We start from the raw sequence: 18675 nt of genomic DNA on the forward strand, positions 1-18675 counted from the left end.
CCCATAATGTTGGCTTTTCTTTTTTTTTTTTTTAATTTTTTAAAATGCTTATTTTTGAGAAAGAGTGAGAGCAAGTGGGGGAGGTGCACAGAGAGAGGGGAACAGAAGATCTGAAGTGGGCTCTGTGCTGATAGCAGAGAGCTCGATGCAGGGCTTGAACTCACAAACCGTGAGATCATGACCCAAACCGAAGTCAGACGCTTAACTGAGTGAGCCAGCCAAGCACCCCTTATTTTGGCTTTTCTAATGGAGTCAGATCATTCACATAGAATTCCTTCACTATTTAAAAATTTCAGCTCTCTCTCCTCTTCCACCTGAATCATTTCTATATTTCTGTCCTTGAGCTTACTAATTCTCTCTTCCTTTTGATCTGCTCGATTTCCAGTATGTTCTAATGCATCCTTCCTCTCATTTATTCAGTCCTTCAGCTCCAGAATTTCTGTTTGGTTCTGCTTTGGAATTTCAGCCTCTTTGATAAAGCACGCCTTCTGTTTATTAGTTTGATTACTGAAATCACTGTACTGTCCTTCTGAGTTTTCTTTTGGCTTTTGAACTTCTTTACAAGTATTTTGAATTACCATTTAGATTACAGTATTCCATGTCTTTGGCTTTGGTTGCTGGAAAATTGTCATTTTATTTTTCTGATACCATGTTACTGTGATTTTTTAAATATTACTGTGGTTTTCACCTATTACTATGATTTTTCATGGCGTTTGATGAGAAGTGGCTCTGCCACTGCATTTGAAGTAGCGAACACCCTTTTTCATGTAGGTGAGGTTTTGTTAACATTGATTCCAACAGTTCAACAGGTTGGTAGTTAGGAGCTTTCCTTTTGTTTTCCAGAAGGTGGCGCTATAGCACAAGTTTTTGCCTTCTGTTAAGGAAGCTGACTGGCTGCTAAGGTTGGGAGCACTATGCATTTAGAAAAAACAAAGGTGCTGGCGGTGGGGGAGCGGTGGGCAGAGCAGGAGTGAGGAGGGAAGGTGTGTACTTAGCGCTTTGGGCTTTGGGTGTGCCCACTGCTACGTAGGGGGATCCTGACGCAAGGATGGGCTTCTTGCCTTCTGGGACAAACAGCAGGAGACACTTTCCTTCCGTTCCTTTCCCTCCCCCAGTCACTGTGGTCAGTCACAGAGAGCAACTGCTCCCTCCAGCTATAATGCGCATGGCCAGGCAGACCCTCCTCCCCCCCCCCCCCCCCCATCACTGCCTTCACCCTCTACTTCCTGTATCAGTAAGGTGGTGCTGGCTGGTTTCTGGACCAGCCCACACCTTCTCTGTCATCACCGCCAATGCCACTGCTGCCCCCCCCCCCACCCTCTCTGCAGTCTCCTCTGCAGTCCAGTCCCCCCACCTTTGAGTGCACAGATGGACAGATCTCTCGGGTGTCTTTTGGTATGCTGTGCACAGGCACTTTTCTTTTCAGTTGTGGATGTCCAATCAGTTGTAAATTGATGGGGAAAGGAAAAGAAAAAGGAATGGTTCATGGTGCTGTGATCCTGACATCACTCCATAATAAGCCACCAATTGTTCTTTATTTTAATAATGTTCCTTAATCATGGCAAGAAAATATACATGGGTGACTCCTTTATTCAAAAGTTGTTTTTCACAAAAAAATTCTTTTTAATTTTATTAAATGCTTTTTCAGCATCTATAGAGATAGTCATATTGGTTTTTTGCATCTGTTGCTAGAGTGGATTATACTGGTAGATTTTTCTAATATTGAACCATCTTTGCATTCCTGGAACATGGTTATGTATCTTTTAATCTGCTTCTTCATTCTGAGTCAATCTGATTTAAAATTTACATTAATAAATGAGGTTGTTTTCAAATACATGAAGGGGCATCTGGGTGACTCTGTCAGTTGAGCGTCCAATTCTTGATTTCATCTCAGGTCATGATCCCAGGGTTGTGAGATCAAGCCCCAGGTCAGGCTCCGCACTGAGAATGGAGACTTCTTGAGATTCTCTCTCTCTCTCTTTCTCTTTCCCTTTGCCCCTCTCCCCTGATCTCTTTCTCTCTAATGTAAAAAAAAAATTTTTTTTTAAATAAAATACATGAAATTTCTCTTCCTCTTTTAATTAAATTTAATTACATTGGAATTATCTTTTCCTTAAAAGAATTTATTTTAGAAAGTCTCCTATAAAAATGCCTGGGCCTGGTGTTTTTGAGAAAGAGCTCTTTGACAATATTTCCTTTCTTCCTTTCTTCCTTCCTTTTTCCCTCCCTCCTTATTTCTTTCCTTTCCTTTCTTTTATTTCTTTTTTTGATGATAATTAGTACATTCATATTTTCTGGAGTTTATAATTTATATTTGTTGAAACATTACCTACTTTATCCTGCATTTCATAATTTTGGGCAATGAGTTGAGCAAAGTAGTTTTTTTTTTAATTCAAAAATTTATTTACATTATATCCCCTTCTTCATTTCCTATTTTATTCACTTGTGCTTTTTACCTTTTTATCTTGATTAATTTATTTTTCAGTTTATTTATCTTATTGGTGCTTTCCAAGCACAGGCTTTTGGGTATTTTTATAATTCTACTGTTTTTCTGCTTTCTTTCTTTTCTTTCTTTGAGGGGAGGAGGGGCAGAGGGAGATGGAGAGAGACAATCTTAAGCAGGCTCCACACCCAGCACAGAGCCCAGTGTGGGGCTCAATCCCACAAACCTGGGATCATGACCTGAGCTGAAATCAAGAGTCAGACACTTAACTGACTGAGCCACCCAGGCGCCCCTGTGTTTCTGCTTTCTGATTCATAGAGTCTGGTTCTAATTGTATTGGTCTTTCTTTCTTTTTTTTTTTTTTTCCATTTATTTTGTTCTTTTCTAACTTCTTCAATTGGATGCTCGACCCATTTAATTCGTAGTATTAACATAAATATTTAAGACTATGATTTATCTGTGAGTACTTCATTCTTCATTCTGGTAAGTAATATTTTCTTTTTTCATTGTTATCAAGATATTCCAAAACTTTAGTTTTATACAGGTTGAGTCATTCGAGAAAAATGCCCATTCTAATTTTGTTAGTAATTTCTGGAATTTTGGGTTTCTGTCGCTATCTTTATTTTTTCCTTTTGATCAGAAACTGTTAGTTACATTATTTTTACTTCTCAGAATTAAAGTTTACTTTGTGACCTAATGTTTAATCGCTTTTTGTTAGTGTTCTATGTTGACTCAAGAATAAATCATAGTGAGGGGCGCCTGGTGGCTCCGTCAGTAGAGAATGAAACTCTTGGTTTCAGCCCAGCTCGTGATCTCACAGTTCATGAGTTGGAGGCCTGTGTTGGGCTCTAAGCTGCCAGAGTGATGCCTACTTAGGACCATCTCTCTGTCCCTCTCTCTCTGCCCCTCTCATGCTCTCCCTCTCTCTTCTCTCAAAATAAATAAATAAACTTAAAAAATATATTAAAAAAAGAATAATCGTAGTGGCTCTTTATAGGGCATAGTGTTCTTTATAAGGCAATGAGATCTATATTGTTATGTTATTTAATTTTTATACGTCCTTGGAAAATTTTTGTCCATTTGTTTCCCTTTGGGTCCCCAGAATGCGATGAAAATGCACCCCTGATGAATGAATATATGATGCGGAACTCCTGTGGTCAGCTGGAATTGTTTTGTGTTTTGTCTTCCAGCCAAAGATTGCTGAGGAGAACCTGACCTACGCCGAGCTGGAGCTGGTCAAACCCCACCGGGCCGCCAAAGGCCTCCCCACCAGCACCGTCTACGCCCAGATCCTCTTTGAAGAGAACAAGTTGTAATGCTGTGCCCTCTTCCGTGGTCCTATTTAATACCTGCCATCCCGGTTATTTATGACACTTTGGAAACAAAGTCCTTATTTTTGTATCTTCACTCGTGCCTTCTGCGGGGCAGAGAGACCCTTCCCAACAGCGCTCCAGGTGCCTTCGAGGAGAGGTGTGAGGCACGAGGTACGAGGCTCCTCTCCACAAAAGATTAGGGGCCACAGACCTTGGACAAACCTCCCAGGACAAGATTTTCTGAGTCTGAGCCCTGAGAAGTGTGGACTCTGATTCTGAGAGTACCCAAGGAGATTGTTTCTGCTGAGCCAAACCCCTTCGTGTTTTCTTCTTCTTTCTTTGGGGTTTAATCTTTTAAAAATCTTATTTTAATCTTCTGTTCTTCCTGTATTTGTGATATCAAGCTCATAGCATATAGCTAGAAGAAATACCATTATAGGCCAAAGTGTGTGAGATGGCAGATATGTACTAGTTGGTTTTCAGAAGGTCACAGAACGTTCCTAAGGCACCTAGAGCAGAGCAGACTGCTTATTGCAAACGGTCACTCAAGGTAGCATCTCTTGTTTTAAACAGATGCACTGACCCTGGTGATTTAAGGGCGGAGAGGCAGATTGTGGGGCTAACAGTCAGCCGTCTGTAAATACCCCAGTGCCCATCTCCCAGGTGTGATCGCCCAAGGCCACAGGGCGAGTAGCACACACTATTTTAAAGGGCTTCCATAACCCTCATCAGGGTGCACCTATATTGGTATAGAAACTTACATCCTCCAAGAAGTCCTACTCTTCTCCAAAGGAGCAAGGGAGGGACTTAGCCATCCACTGACACACTGGAGGAAGCGGGCCCCTCGGAACTGTGTCGAGGTTACCAGCTCTAATTGGACGTCCACTCATATGTGGGCAAAGTTTTGTGCCTGGTTCCCCTAGTGGAGGAGAGTAAGAAGTGCAAGCCGAGTTGGGAAAATGTGTTTTAAAGACCCTACTCTTGGAACGTGCCTTGTCCAACTCAACTTCATGGGTGATTTCTAATGTGTTTGGGTTGGGGTCAGGCAGGGGTGCATGGTATACACATCTGTGTGGAAGTTTCTCTGCAGGACTGGTACAACACCCAGAAACTCACTGGAGATGGAAACGTTCTAGAAGAGAGCCATCCTGTCACACTTCTTGGGTGGGTGTGCTCTGGGCAGTTATTCACTGCGCACTGCAGACATTGTTTGGCTTTGTAACGGATCATGTATATATGGTAAATTATATATTTTAAACACAACCTTGAGTGTGAGTTGTGCCCTTCTGTATAGCTGTGTGAACTTGGTCAAGTTTCTTACTCCCTAATTATCTCAGACTCACGTTTATAGTAAGGTGACTTAACCTCTCATAGAATTCTTGTAATGGGATGATGAATACCTCAAGATTCTGGATACTATAAAATTGCTTCACACTACACTGTGTTAACATTCATGTGATAGTCTATGTATTTTCGAAATGAAAGTTTCTTTACAGTGTAAGGCTCTCGTTACAATAGCTTCAAAAAATAAATGTGTCCGTGAACTTAGCTCTACGGTAACACTCCCAAAGACCCATGACAGCTTATGAGTACCTCTTGTGGTTTATTGGAAAGGGTCCAAATTGGGAGCAGGTAGATTTTCTAGAAGCAGAAATAGCCTGACTTTACAAACGGGAAGTCGATCTCTCTGGTCTACACCTGCATCTCATTCCCTTCCCGCCTGCCAGATTTCAAAGATAGTGAATAAACCACGCAGCTTTGGGGGAAGAAATACCACTTGAAAGAATTGTCTGGAACTTTCCAGGGGATCCTTTAGGAGAGGAGACTATATGGTTGGCATTCAGTTCATATCATAATTATCATAGGCAGTGTATCCTATCTTATCATGGCAATGTTCCAACAGAACATGGTTCTATGGTGTTTTGAGGAAGGAGGGTGATTTCTTCGTTTGCACAAGGAACCATATGGGCTAGTGGGGCCCGAGGATGCCAGATGGGGATGGAGTGTGAAGTGTGTGAAGAGGAGATTGTGGGGAGAGGCAAGAGGGTAGGGGGCCCCTAGGCTACTGCAGAAGTGAACTGCACTCAATCCCATCAAGCCCATCTCCTTAAATTTAGTGAAAGCTGAGGGCCATGACGTGTGGAAAGAAACACATTCCGCTAAGAAGAGCCAGCAGCTGCAAGTTAGGGTAACAAGTCATTGCTCTAGATTCAATTCAGACTTTGGCTCCAGAATTCTGCTCATAGCTGCACAAACCCACACGACACTGTGTGGCTGGGGGACCAGCTGGACCTCGAGTATAAAAGACCATCACCTCCTACTGAAAACACTTCCCAAAGGAATCCTGGAAGTTACTGTCAACATCCAAGCAGAGCTCATCCCACCATTATGTCCAGAAGCCAAACATCCAAGTTCTGCTCACAACTAGAAGCAATGGGTGACCTGTCCCTGGTGCTTATTTGCAGTGATAAATCTTGATGTTATTGTCATAGTAAACCTTCAAAAAAAAATGGGTGAATTATTCCCTATCAAATAAACCACTAACCATGCCTTAACATTTATTTCTAAAGATGAGTAAGGGGAATCATCCCAATAGAAATTAGGAAAAGTTTTCCTAATTATCTCATCTATTTCATCCCAATAGAAATTAGGAAAAGTTTTTCATCTTGTTTTTACTATCAGGCATCTATTGAAACAACTATATATATGCAGTTTTTTAAAAAAAATTAATGTTTTTGTTTAGTTTTGAGAGAGAAAGAGAGAGAGAGAGCCTGAGTGTGAGTAGGGGAGGGGCAGAGAGAGAGGGAGACACAGAATCCAAGGCAGGCTCTAGGCTCTGAGCTGACAGCAGGGAGCCCAATGCGGGGCTCGAACTCGTGAACCATGAGATCATGACCTGAGCCGAAGTCAGAGGCTTAACTGACTGAGCCACCCGGGTGCCCCTATATAAGCAGTTTTCATAAGGGACAATTGCTTGTATGTTTACATGAAGTCAAAACAAGCAAGAATCCATTGCTCAGTAGACACTCTCAGATTTGGTGGTGAATTTTGACCTACGCCAGGCATGGCACGGAATCATGGCAGGAAGGAAGGCAGCAAAAAAGGGCATCCCCAAGCCCTGAACTAAAGCAGCCGTGGTGGGGGAAAAAGGTTGGGATTTCTTTGGGATCGCATCTTCATTAAAGCATTGTGACCCTGTTAGTTCACAGGGCAAGTCAGAAAAAGCCAGGCCTCCCCCCTCCTGATATTTCCTGGAGTGAAAATGACATTGGGGCACTTGGTATTTTTTGGTGCATGGTCATCTGGGTTGTCCTGAACATCAGGAAACCCAAAGACTCACTTGTATAAGAACACTAAACCAGTTGATGCTTTTAGGGACCATCCACACCCTTGTTCATCACTCAGCCTCCGATATGCATGACCGCAACCTAGGCTGGGCCAAGAATGGGGCTCATGCTCCAGGCCGAAAAAAAAAAAATGGCCCAAAGCGTGCATGAGGCCTGTTCTGGGCTGATCAGAATCCTTGGGAGAAACAAACCATCTTTCTCTTGGGGAGCGAAGCTGGGATGCCACCTATCAGCTATGCCTCCGGCCACGTCTCTGGCAATAGGGAGGCCTTGAAAAATGAAGGAGACTCTGAGAAGCGGGGAGGAAAATGTCTTGGGAGCACAGAATCCAAACTCCCAGACCCAAAATTCCTCAGGCGTTTCTCTTTCCTTCAGATCTTCCTTTGATTCCATTAACGACTCCATTTTCCTACCATCTAAATCCTAGTTTTGTTCGAGCGTTTGTTGCAATGGAGAGAATTCGGACCGTTACGGTATGCGTCAAAGTTGCTTCCCAGCTCAGGAAGCAAAAGAGTTGCACTGAGTGTCACCACCCAAGGACTCCACCTGCATTATGTCCCATGACGTACTTGTAGCCACGGGCCCCTGCCGTGCTCTGCACTTTCTCACCGAGTGGGGCCTCTCAGGGCCCTGAGGACACCCTTCTCGATGGAAAGGGACTGTCAGGCTTCAGGACTGATATTGGCCTCACGGAAGGACCCTCTGGTTTGGAGGAGAGACACCAGCAGGCTTGGAGTGGTACTAAGCGTCACTGGGGACAGCAGGGGAAGGGCACAGGGCAGAGATTCAAATGAGCCCTATCACATGGATGCTGGAGGGCACCTTTTTGTGTGGCTGTGAAGTTTAGCGTGGCTTCCATATATGTTCTATAGGACATGATGTCTTTCAGTATCCGTATATTTCCTGGAGAGGGAGGGAGTTCTCATGTTTAGCCCATTACTAGGTGAGGCAGCCACATGGTGGGGATGTTGACTCTCCATCCCGTCCCGCCCCCACCCCACCCTGGACAGAAGCTATTCACTCACTGGGAGGAACACAAAGAAGAAATTCATGGCTTAGAAGAAGGGCCGGCCTTCAGCGTGGACAGCTTGAGTGTGAGCTACAGAGGAGGTGTCCAGATGGGTAGGATAGACTAGTGCTCCTTAATCTGTAACACATCACCGGATCCTATTAAACTGTGGATCCTGGGTCAGGAAGTCTGGGTGGGGGCCTGGGAGTCTATGTTTCTGACAAGCTTCCAGGGAATGCCCATGCTTCTGAATCTGGACCACAGTTTGAGGGGCATGGATGTAAACTGTCGGGGAATGTGGATCTGGAACCCCTGGAGGGTTGGGGGCTATCCTCAGAGTATAGGTCACAGCTGAGGCCCTGAGAGTGGGCAAAATCCCCAGGGAGAGGTGGCCCCATGCAGAGGGAAGACACCTGGCCTGAGGCCCGAGCGGTGGGGAGCTCTCTGCTGGCAGCTCCAGAAGCAGGTGAGGAGCCTGAAGGAGGCCAGGGAAGAGCAACCAGTCAGAGGAATGGCAGGGGCTGGACAAAGCCATGTCTGGGAGTTTCTCGAAGGAGGAAGGGCTCAGCAGTGTGCATTCTGCAGAGGTCAGACAGAATAGAGGTTGAGCCTTCGTTCGTTCCGAATTATTCGTACACTTCACATTTTTAAAAATGGTTTGTTTTGCCCAGGAAAACAATTCCCCAAGTGCGCAAGGCTACCTGGCTTTGGCCTGGAGCCACATGTGCTCGCTGAGCGTATTTTCCCCCAAGCCATCAGCGTCTTTCCGTGGGGTGGCGATTTGGGGAAGACTCTTAATTAATGCATAGGGTGGGGTGTGGGGGCGGCCACTGCAGTTTTCCGCTCCTTCTGTTGTCATTGATAGAAGACGGCTTGGTGTCTACTTTCTAATAAACCCAGCTCGATTAGCTTCATGCCAATTTAGCGTCTGATTGTCGAGCGTTAATGTACTGGACCCTGTAGTTTTAAAGAGGATTAGAGATGTTTACAGCTTTGGTTAAACGCACCTTGTTCTTCCACATTAAACTTTATTACAAGTGTTCTCCATCAGGAAACAGGGAAAAACTCATTAGGAGCTGGTCTGGGTGGGGGCCGCGCTGCTGCTGACAGTTCCAGCACTCGGTTTTCCTTTATTACAGCTTCCTAGCTGGCAGTTGGATGGGATTGCTCCCTATTTGCGAGTACGATTAGGACCTCAGACTCCTAGGTCTGTGGGGGGATCGTAGGGAATCCAGGAACAGCCAGGAATTTCTACGCGGAAGTCTTGTGTTGCTTGTGTGAGGGTCTGATGCACTCTTCAGTTTTTCTGAAGGAGCCCATGCTCCATGTAAGATGGGATTTTTTTTTAAGAGAGAGAGTGAGCAGAGGAGAGAGAGGGCAGAGTGAGAGAATCTCAAGCAGGCTCCACGCTGAGCAGGGAGCCCGATGTGGGACTCAGTCCCATGACCCTGGGATCGTGACCTGGGCCAAAATCAAGAGTCAGAGGCTTAACCAACTGAGCCACCCGGGCACCCCAAGTGGGGACTTTTAGAGACTCTATGCCAGGGTCCTAGCAGCAAGGTCCCCTAGGAGTGCCATGATGATATCTGTCACTTTACAGCTGGGGGGTAGGACTGGGAAGTAAGGACTGGGAAGGGACCTGATATTTGGTGGCCAAGCCAGGTTGGAACCAAGCTTTTGTCTCCAAGCCTGGTGACCACCCCCAGCAAAACCCCAGCCCAAACCCCCCAACTCCACCACCGAGCTCTGGCCCCAGGCAGCCTGCCATTCCCACCGCCAGTCCCCAGCTTCTCAGGGACCCCAGGTCTGAATGCCCTGTGACTGCACTGCTCCCAGTCAGTCGGCATTCTTTAAACTGTGTTTTTCCTGCTCATTCTTCCACCTCTTCTGGATTCCACTTTCTGGTTCTCCGGAAGCCCCTTCACCAGGCCTTCCCTCTTTGGACTTTTCAGCTTCTGTTTCAGTCTCTGAAGCGACATGCATTTCTCAACCTGTGCGGGCCACCCCTCAAGCCCTCTTCTCTTGTTTCTTCCTCCACCTCCCGGAGTCGCCACTCACTGCATGGCCTCCCTCCCCCTCCCCCGGACTCGGCTCTGCTCAAGGCCTTCAGGGATCATTGCTGAGCATGTGTTCTATTGCAGAGAATATCTTATTTTTCTCTGCACCATTTGCCACAGGTGTCCTTGTGCTTTTTGAAACTGCTTCCCTGATGTCTATGACACCGCTCGTCCAGCTGCACCTCTTTGGGTCTTGCATAATCTACATAGTGGCCTTTCCTCCACTCGGCCCTTCCATGATGGCTCCTTACAAGGTTCTGTCCTTAGCTTTTTTCTTTGCATCCACACCGATGTCTCTGACCACTCTCCAGCTGCAGCCTGCGGCCTCCAGAGCTCCAGTTGGACCCTTCTCCTAAGCCCCATGCCTACCCACTAGCCCTTTCCCCCGCAGGGCAGCACCCATGTCTCTTGGAAGCCAATATCCACTGCTGACCACACCACGAGCATCCCACCCCCCTCAACACCTAGCCGTGCTGCTTAAGAACGTTCACCTTATAACTAAGACTGGAAACGTGCTGTCATTGGAGATGGAGGCCATTAGCAGCAGCAACAGCAGGATTGTTGCTGACTTTTACTGACCAGGGCCAGGCACCATACTGGGCACGTTTTCTGTATTATCTCATTAACCCAATACTCTTCCACCCCAATCTGCAGACAAGGAGGTTCAGAGACCTCAGCTAGCTTGCTCAAGAGGACAGAGCCGGCGTCATAGTATCTCCTCACGTTGCCAGCTCCTACCCCTCCTCCCCATCCACGGGGTTCCTGCCTTCCATCAGCTCCGGGCATCTCCCTCCTGGGCCACCACATTCACACCTGACCTTCCTGCCCTCTAACCCATTCTCCAAAATGCTGCCTGAGGGATGCTTCTAGAGGGTGGACTGGCTGAGTCGCCCCCTGCCTAGAATCCTGCTCCCAACCACACTCAGAATGAAGCTCCGCCTCCTAGAACAGTCCAGGCTCCTCGTGACCCGGCCCCGCCTACCTTGCCGGTTTCTTTCTGCTGCCTGCCCCCTGCCCTTGCACCATCTGCTCAGCCTAAGTGGGGTGTCAGGGCTGCAAGAGGGGGCAGCTCTGGCTGGGGGAGGGCCTGCACCCCTCTGGCTGGGGGAGGGTCTCAGAGCGTGGGGAGCGGAGACCATGCCTCCGGGCACTGACCAAAGCCCCAGGGGCAGCCGTGCAGCCTCAGCTTCCACAGCATCTAAGGCAAGATCCCCAAGACCAGGAAGCCCAGGCTGGGTCACCGTGCTCCCTGAGAGTCACAGACACAGCTGCTGGCTTTGATAGCACAGTGGTGGCTCCGTCAGGATCAAAATACAGGGCTCCTCTTCTTTCCATAACTCCTCTTGCCCAACCCTGTGTGCATTCCCGCCCTGCCCCGCCCCCAGAGGTCAGTAACGTCTCAGCCTTGTCAAGGAGGCCCAGATGGGCAGCACCCACTGGAAGGTGATAGCCAACGGCTTCCAGCCGAAATGAGCAAGGTCAGTGTTGCAGTGGGGCGGAATCATCAAATATGGCAAACTTAGCGCCCCCAGGGAAATTCCAGAGGTCAACACTCAGTTCCACAGATGTGTCCTGAGCGGCAAGTATTGAGTGCAGGGGCATGAACGAAGAAGCACAGCCAATGGGCAAGTTATGCTTGTGGTGGTCACTGTTGGCAAGGTACTTCCTGTGCACTGGGCATGGTTTTCTGGTGCTATGGGCTTCACAGCAGTTCTGAAAGGAGGTGGCCTTACGACCATATTATGGCTGGGAGAAATGAGGTTCAGAGCATCTAAGCAGCTTGCCCAAGGCTGCATCGGAAGTTGCAGAGCTGGATTAAAAGTCAAGGTTGCCTGGGACGCCTGGGTGGCTCCGTCGGTTAAGCATCCGACTCTTGATTTTGGCTTGGGTCCCGATCTCATGGTTCATGAGTTCAGGCCCCTCAGCAGGCTCCACACTGAGAGTACGCAGCTCTCTCTGCCTCTCTCTGTCTGCTCCTCCCCCACTTGTGCTGTCTTGCTCTCTCTCTCTCTCTCACTCTCAAAATAAACATTTAAAAAAGAAAGTCAAGGTTGCTCAGTGTTAATTTGGTGCTCTTTCTATTGTGGTCTGGCACAGGAACCAAGAAGGAAATAATCCCAAAATGCCCCTGGAAACCGGAAGGAGGAAAGCGTCCATCTGAACAGAGCCCTAGTGGAGGGGCATGTGTCTGCCAGGAGGCGGGGGGCAGGAGGCTCCCTTGGTTGTAGATATCCCCCTGCGTGGGGAGCTCCTGGTGGGGAGGTGCATGCCCAGAGAGCGGGGGGCATCGGGCTCCTCGTGGGCCTCACCTGGCGGACTGCAGTAGAAAGGACCCAGGGCTGCCAGGAAGTGAGATGGACCATGGGCCTTTCACACGGGATTGCCCACAGTGGGTGAGCTGAGAGGGATGCGGGCACTCCGCTTTTCCTCACAACCAGCAGTGGGGATCAGCTTATGTAATCATGAGGAAACTGAGGCCATGAAGAAATTAGGAGGGAAGCTGCCATAGAAAGATAATTTAGTATGCCCGAGGGATGGCGGAAAAAGCAAAAAGAGAATACTGCAGAGGAAAGACCTTAAAATCCCTTAAAGTCTGGAATACTGCCCACTCCCATCTCCAAGGGAGGGAGCTTGGTGGCCTGGTTACTTTTGGCTTTGGTTTCTTCTCTTATTTCGACAGATCTGGAATACGCACGTAACTGTCCACCTGCTTATTCCAGATACATGAGTAAAGAGGAGACCTTTGCTAATTTCACAAACTCCTGTTTATGGCCAGCTTGGTCATGAGTGGGAGGAAGGCAATCATGAGGGATGCATTCAGGGTTTGTGACTTCCGGAGTTCACGGACAGGGACACAGTGGGGACACAGTTTCCTTGGCCTCCCCCAGCTCCCCTGGCAGGGCTGCTCCTCCCACTTCCCTGTCCTCTTTGACCAACACTGGACAGCAGCTCAACTGCTCTGGGTCGGCAGCGCCTCCTGGTGGCCACCACTGAGAACTTGCAGACCTCCTTTGCCCCCACCTGCCTTCGCTGGGACCTCTCCACCTGTCTTCACTGGCTGATCCTTCTGCCTCTCCCCTACATTCCCAGGTGTGCTCTTCCTACTCCAGCCTTGACCAAATCCTGCTCTGGCTCTTCTTATCGTGTTCACTCCCTTTCCCGCTCTCCTTATGCCCTTGTTCCTCTTGCAAGGAAAGTGGTTATTTGGGATGCACCATAAGCAGGCTACGAACCAAACGCGTACATGCAGCCATTCTCTCTGGCCCAGGGGCCAGATCCCAGACCAGAGCCTACAAACAGAGTTCTGTGTCTGGCATTGTTTCTCTTCACACACACTTCGTTTACTTTTGCTGGTGTCCTGGCTTTTCTCACTCAGTAGCATGAGCACAGGATTTAGTTAGAAGATCTGATCCAAATCCTGAGTCTGCCTTTGCATTGCCATGTGTCTTTGAGAAGCTATTTGAGCTCTCCAGCCTTCAGAGTCCTCACGTGAAAAAAAGGGGCCAATAACATTTATTTATTTAATGTTTATTTATTTTTGAGAGAGAGAGAGAGTGAGAGCAAGAGGGGGAGGGGCAGACAGAGAGGGGGGATAGAGGACGCGAAGGGGGCTCTGCACTGACAGCAGAGAGCTGATGCGGGGCTCAAATTCATGAACCCAACTCACAGACTGTGAGATCATGACACGAGCCTAAGCCAGACACTTAACCCACTGAGCCACTCAGGAGAGCCAGGGCCAATAACGTTTAAAGAGTTACCTTCCAGGGGCACCTGAGTGGCTCACTCACTTAAGCATCCAACTTCAGCTCAGTTCATCATCTCATGGTTCATGGGTTTGAGCCCCGTATCAGGTCTGTGCTGGCAGCTCAGAGCCTGGAACCTGGTTCGGATTCTGTGTCTCCCTCTCGCTCTCTGCCTCTCCCCCACTCGTACTCTGTCTCTCTCAAAAATAAATAAACATTAAGGAAAAAAAAAGAGTTACCTTCCAGTAAGGAACAAGTCAGCCTCTGGGAGGGGGTGCGGGCTCCCAGCCGGGCTGCAGCCCAGGGAGGAGCCGCCCCACAGGCCCGGGAGGGGAACGAGTGCAGGGAGTTCTAGCCCCCAGGGCTGGCTGTCCCATCAGCCGGTTCTCACTTTGACTGCAGAGGAAAACATCTGCTGGTATTTCTCTGACCCACAAGAACATGCGGGGCGCCAGGCCTGGGCGCAGACTCACCTCCTTCCTTGCTCCCAGGACTTTCCGCGGGACACGAGCACTCGCCTCCTGCTCCTGGCTATGCTTCCCTAGCACATCTTCTTCCTCCGACTGCTCTCTGTCGGGGACCAGAGCAATGAAATGATGGCTTTTTCTCCCCAGGGCACAGTGAGTCCCACTGAGGGCAGGCCCCTGTCCGCTTTGTCACCACACTGTCCCTGAGGGACACTGTCACAGAGCCTAGTACCCACCTGCTTCTCAATACCTAGAAAGGGGACAAAGGGTGGAAAAGGACAGTGAAGGTGTTTTGAAAACTAAAAACCACAACCCCGCACGGAGGGAATTCTTTTTTCCTACAGATCTCATTCCTCCCTAAGGCATCCAAATCCTGTGCCCCAAACCACATTATCCAGAGTTTCCACAACTCAGCAAAAAGACACTGCTATATTTATCCTGCTGGCAGCCCCCTCTGCCAGTTTCCATCAAAGACCAGCCTGAAATAACATGCTTGTCTGGGGGGTAACGAGGCCACGGTGGCTGACAACACTCTGGCTGTGGTCGGGCCTGGGGAGGTGGGGGGCTTGACGGGAATCCTGGCATGTCTACCACCTCGGGAGGGGACAGCGGTTTCTCTCCTGTGGGACAAGAAGGAGGTGGTGCCTTTTCCCAGGGAAGCACTGGACCGTGACGGACCAGGAGGCTGGCTCGGGGCTGGCCCCACAGCCTGAGAACCATCTGGAGCCACGCCACCCCAGTCAGACCGGAGCCGAGGGCTTGGGTCTGGGGGAAAGTCCTTGACTCCCTAGGAGGATAACTGGCTTTGGTATCCAGACGTTATAGGCTAACGTGTAGAGGCTTGGGCAACATTTTATTTCCCCAGGTAAAATTCCGACTCTGAAACAAAGTAATGAGAGAAGCTTAGCTTTGTAAGTTGCTTACACTTTACAGAGTGTTCTGGATGTGATGAGTTTCTCCCCGCCATTCAACACCTATTCTTCTAGTATTCTCTCTGAGGAAGGGCCAGGGTTGATCTCATTTCCAGCCACTCGAGCCCTTCCCCACTCTTTAACAAAAGCAGGGGGGTCAGCCACTACCCCCCTGTGCTTTGGCTGGGCTCACGCTCATACCCCAGCGACACTCGCCACCGTCCACCCTGCTGCCTGCGCGGTGCAGGGGGCTGGCTTCTCCTCTGAGAAACTCAGTGTGACCTTACAGCCCACACACTGACATCGCGCAGCAGAGACAAATAGAACTTTTACCCACCGATGCGCCCAAGGAAGACCAACGTAAAATGGATGACTCCGCCTCCTGTCACTTGAGCTTTCCTGAAGGCCACCGTGTGTCATCTGCCCTATCAATGGCCCCATCAGGATGCGTTTCTTTACTTTTTACTTTTATTTGTTTTATTGTAGTAAAATGTACATAACATTAAATCGACCATCTTAACCCTTTTTGTTGTTGTCGTTTTTATTTAAATTCATGTTAATTAACATTCAGTGTAGTCTTGGCTTCAGGAGTAGAACCCAGTGATTCATCTGTTACATATGACGCCTAGTGCTCATCCCAACAAGGGCCTCCTTAATGTCCGTCACCCATTGAACCCATCCCCCCCAAAAGACACATCTTAACTGTTTTTGTTTTAGTTTTTTTTTTTTTTACATTTTTTAAACGGTTATTTTTTTTTTGAGAGAGAGAGACAGAGACAGAGCACGAGCAGAGGAGGGGCAGAGAGAGAAGGAGACATAGAATCCGAAGCAGGCTTCAGGCTCTGAGCTGTCAACACAGAGCCCGACGCGGGGCTTGAACTCACAGACCATGAGACCATGACCTGAGCCAAAGTCAGATGCTTAACTAATTGAGCCACCCAGGCGCCCTTACATCTTAACTGTTTTTAAGTATACAGTCCGATGACATTAGTGCACTTGCATTGCTGGGGAACTCCACCATCCACCACCTCCAGAACTTTTTCACCTTCCCAAAGTGAAGCTAATCCCATTGAACAATAACTCCCCAGTACCCCCTCTCTCCTGAGTCCCTGGCCGTCACCATTCTACTCTCTGTCTCTATTCGACCATTCTAGGTACCTCACATAAGTGGAATCCTTCAGGATTCGTCTTTCTTGTGACTGGCTTACTTCACTTATCAGAATGTCCTCAAAGGGCATCCATATGGTGGCACGTGTCAGAACCTCCTGCCTTTATAAGGCTGTACGATGTTGTGTTGCATGTTTATACCTGGTTTTGCTTATCCACTCGTCCGTCCATGGCCCTGGAGTTGTTTCCACTCTTTGGCCACTGTGATGGGCGTTGCTGTGAATGTGGGTGTACGAATATCTGTTTCAGTCCCCGCTTTCAGAGAGCATGCATTTTCTGAGGCTTTTCGCCATCGCCCAGCGCAGGGCCCCACACTCACGGACCACCCAACAGACATGCCCCGGGCTGACTTTATATCACTTATCCCCTCCCTGCAGCAGTGAGTTGCACACTGTTGAGATGAAGAGGGCTTTGGAAGTCAAGAGTCCCTTTGAGGGACATTTAGAAATTGTGATATATTAAATCCACGATAACCAAGAATATAATTTAGCACTAAATTAGGTATCTAATCTGTAGTTAAGAACATGCCATTTATTGCACTTAACAATCAGGGGTGGGGGTGGTGAGTGGCTCAAATGAGAATTGGAGAGAAGCTGCGATGTTTGGCTTTTATGGTGGAACGTTCTGGTAGTCGTGCTTGCAGAGGGTAGTTTGAGATCTGTACCGGATTTGGGTCCTCTCAGGAGCACCATGTGACTGATGAGGCCTTGTGAGGGTGACCAGTACCCATCAGGCCTCCTGCGTGCTGGTACCCAGCTCTCCCGTAAGCCAACACCCTGAGTCAGTAGAGCCTCCCTCCCAGAAACTGCTGGTCTGAGCTTGTCCTGCTGAGTAGTCCAGCTGAGGCCACTCTTGTTCCTGCTCTTCAAGAGGAGCCCTCAAGGAACGAGGCCCACCGCTGGAGGTTTCGGGGGGAGGGGTGGAGAGAGGCCTGAGCTGTCTGTGCGACAGGCAGTGGAGTGAAGCACTTAAGTGACCGTCTTCACGTTCTCGAGTCTTACAGCATTTCCTGCCACCTTCTTGCTGTTTCCAGCTTCTCAACCTCTCTGGGGATCAGTTTTCTCATCTTTGAAATGGAGACGTCTCCTCCAGGGAGAGTTCCAAGGCTCAAAGAAGCCAGGACAGTAAAGGGCTGGCGGACTCCCACGAGCACGCCGAGTGCTCAGGAAACAGTGGCCCGTGCTCACCGCCCTTCAGGCCCCCAGCTGCACCCTGGTCTGTTACCGCAGATGGCCTCAGCATCTCGTCCGCAGCGCTCTGACAGCAACCAAGTCCTTCGAGATTGTGTAAGGATGGGACAGAACCGCGCAGGAAGAAGGAGGGGTGCAGTCCCCCCACCCCACCCCGGCGCACCGTAGGTGGCGTCCACGGTGATGGAGGCTTTCCTCTGCTTTCCTCCTGCTCCGTGTGTCCTAACGGCTGCCGCGGGCTCTGGCGGGGGCTGCGGCTGGGAGTCCCCCAGCAGGCCTCTGCTCAAGCGACGCTAATTGTGCCAGGGAGAACGGCTCACTAGAGTGGAAAATAGTCCTCATATATCTAGCTGAAGACGATAATGACCTTTTAAATAACAGAAGCAATTTTATTTCAATACCTCAATTACTCTGAACTCTGAAATGTCAAAGTGCTCGGCACTTTCAAAATAGCTTAATATAGACATTTATAGCACTTAGACACAGCCAGTTTCTTATCTAACCTAATTATGTGTTGTACAGGAAATGGCGATGCTCACCATCTGTGTTATTTTTCACAGCGATCCCCACGCATGGCCCTGGGCTCTGCCTGGAGTCTGGTAGCCAGATTCCTCCCCGGCACAGGATGCACTGTTCTGGGAGCAGACGTTGAGCGGGTCCCTGCTGGGGGCCGGGGACCAGTAGCCTGGCCTCAGCCAAGCGGGGACAGGAGGTTGATGTGGGCTTCCCGGTTTGGTTAAGGCCCATGGCATTGTGCCCGGTCTCCAGAGACAGCTCCCGTGGATGTGAGATGCCAGGGCCACGGGAGCGGGAAGTCACGGCCAATCAGAGCTGCTGGGGGTGAGCGCTCTCCCTCTTCAAGCAAAGCCGGGAGGGACCTTCCTACGATGTGGGTGGTATGAGGCCAGGTTCGCCTGGCCAGACTTGGCCAGACTGATACCTTCTGCTGCCACTTTTTGGAAGTTACCCTTCTTTCTCCAGGTCTGTAGCCCAAAGACCCCTGACCTTCCTGGGTGACGGGCTCTCTG

At 49.0% G+C, this 18675-nt stretch overlaps 1 protein-coding gene across 1 annotated transcript in view; it reads left to right on the forward strand.

The window, feature by feature from the left end:
* The window catches only part of VSTM4 (V-set and transmembrane domain containing 4), a 99040-nt gene extending 94021 nt beyond the window's left edge, over positions 1–5019 (forward strand). Inside the window, exon 8 of the mRNA XM_060642202.3 lies at positions 3634–5019. Coding sequence (XP_060498185.1) covers positions 3634–3759 — 126 coding nt within the window. The 3' untranslated portion in view covers positions 3760–5019. The remainder of the gene's footprint in view (positions 1–3633) is intronic.
* Positions 5020–18675: the final 13656 nt, after the last annotated feature.

This window comes from Panthera onca, chromosome D2, assembly GCF_046562875.1.
Source record: "Panthera onca isolate mPanOnc1 chromosome D2, mPanOnc1 haplotype 2, whole genome shotgun sequence".
Taxonomy (NCBI): Eukaryota; Metazoa; Chordata; class Mammalia; order Carnivora; family Felidae; genus Panthera; species Panthera onca.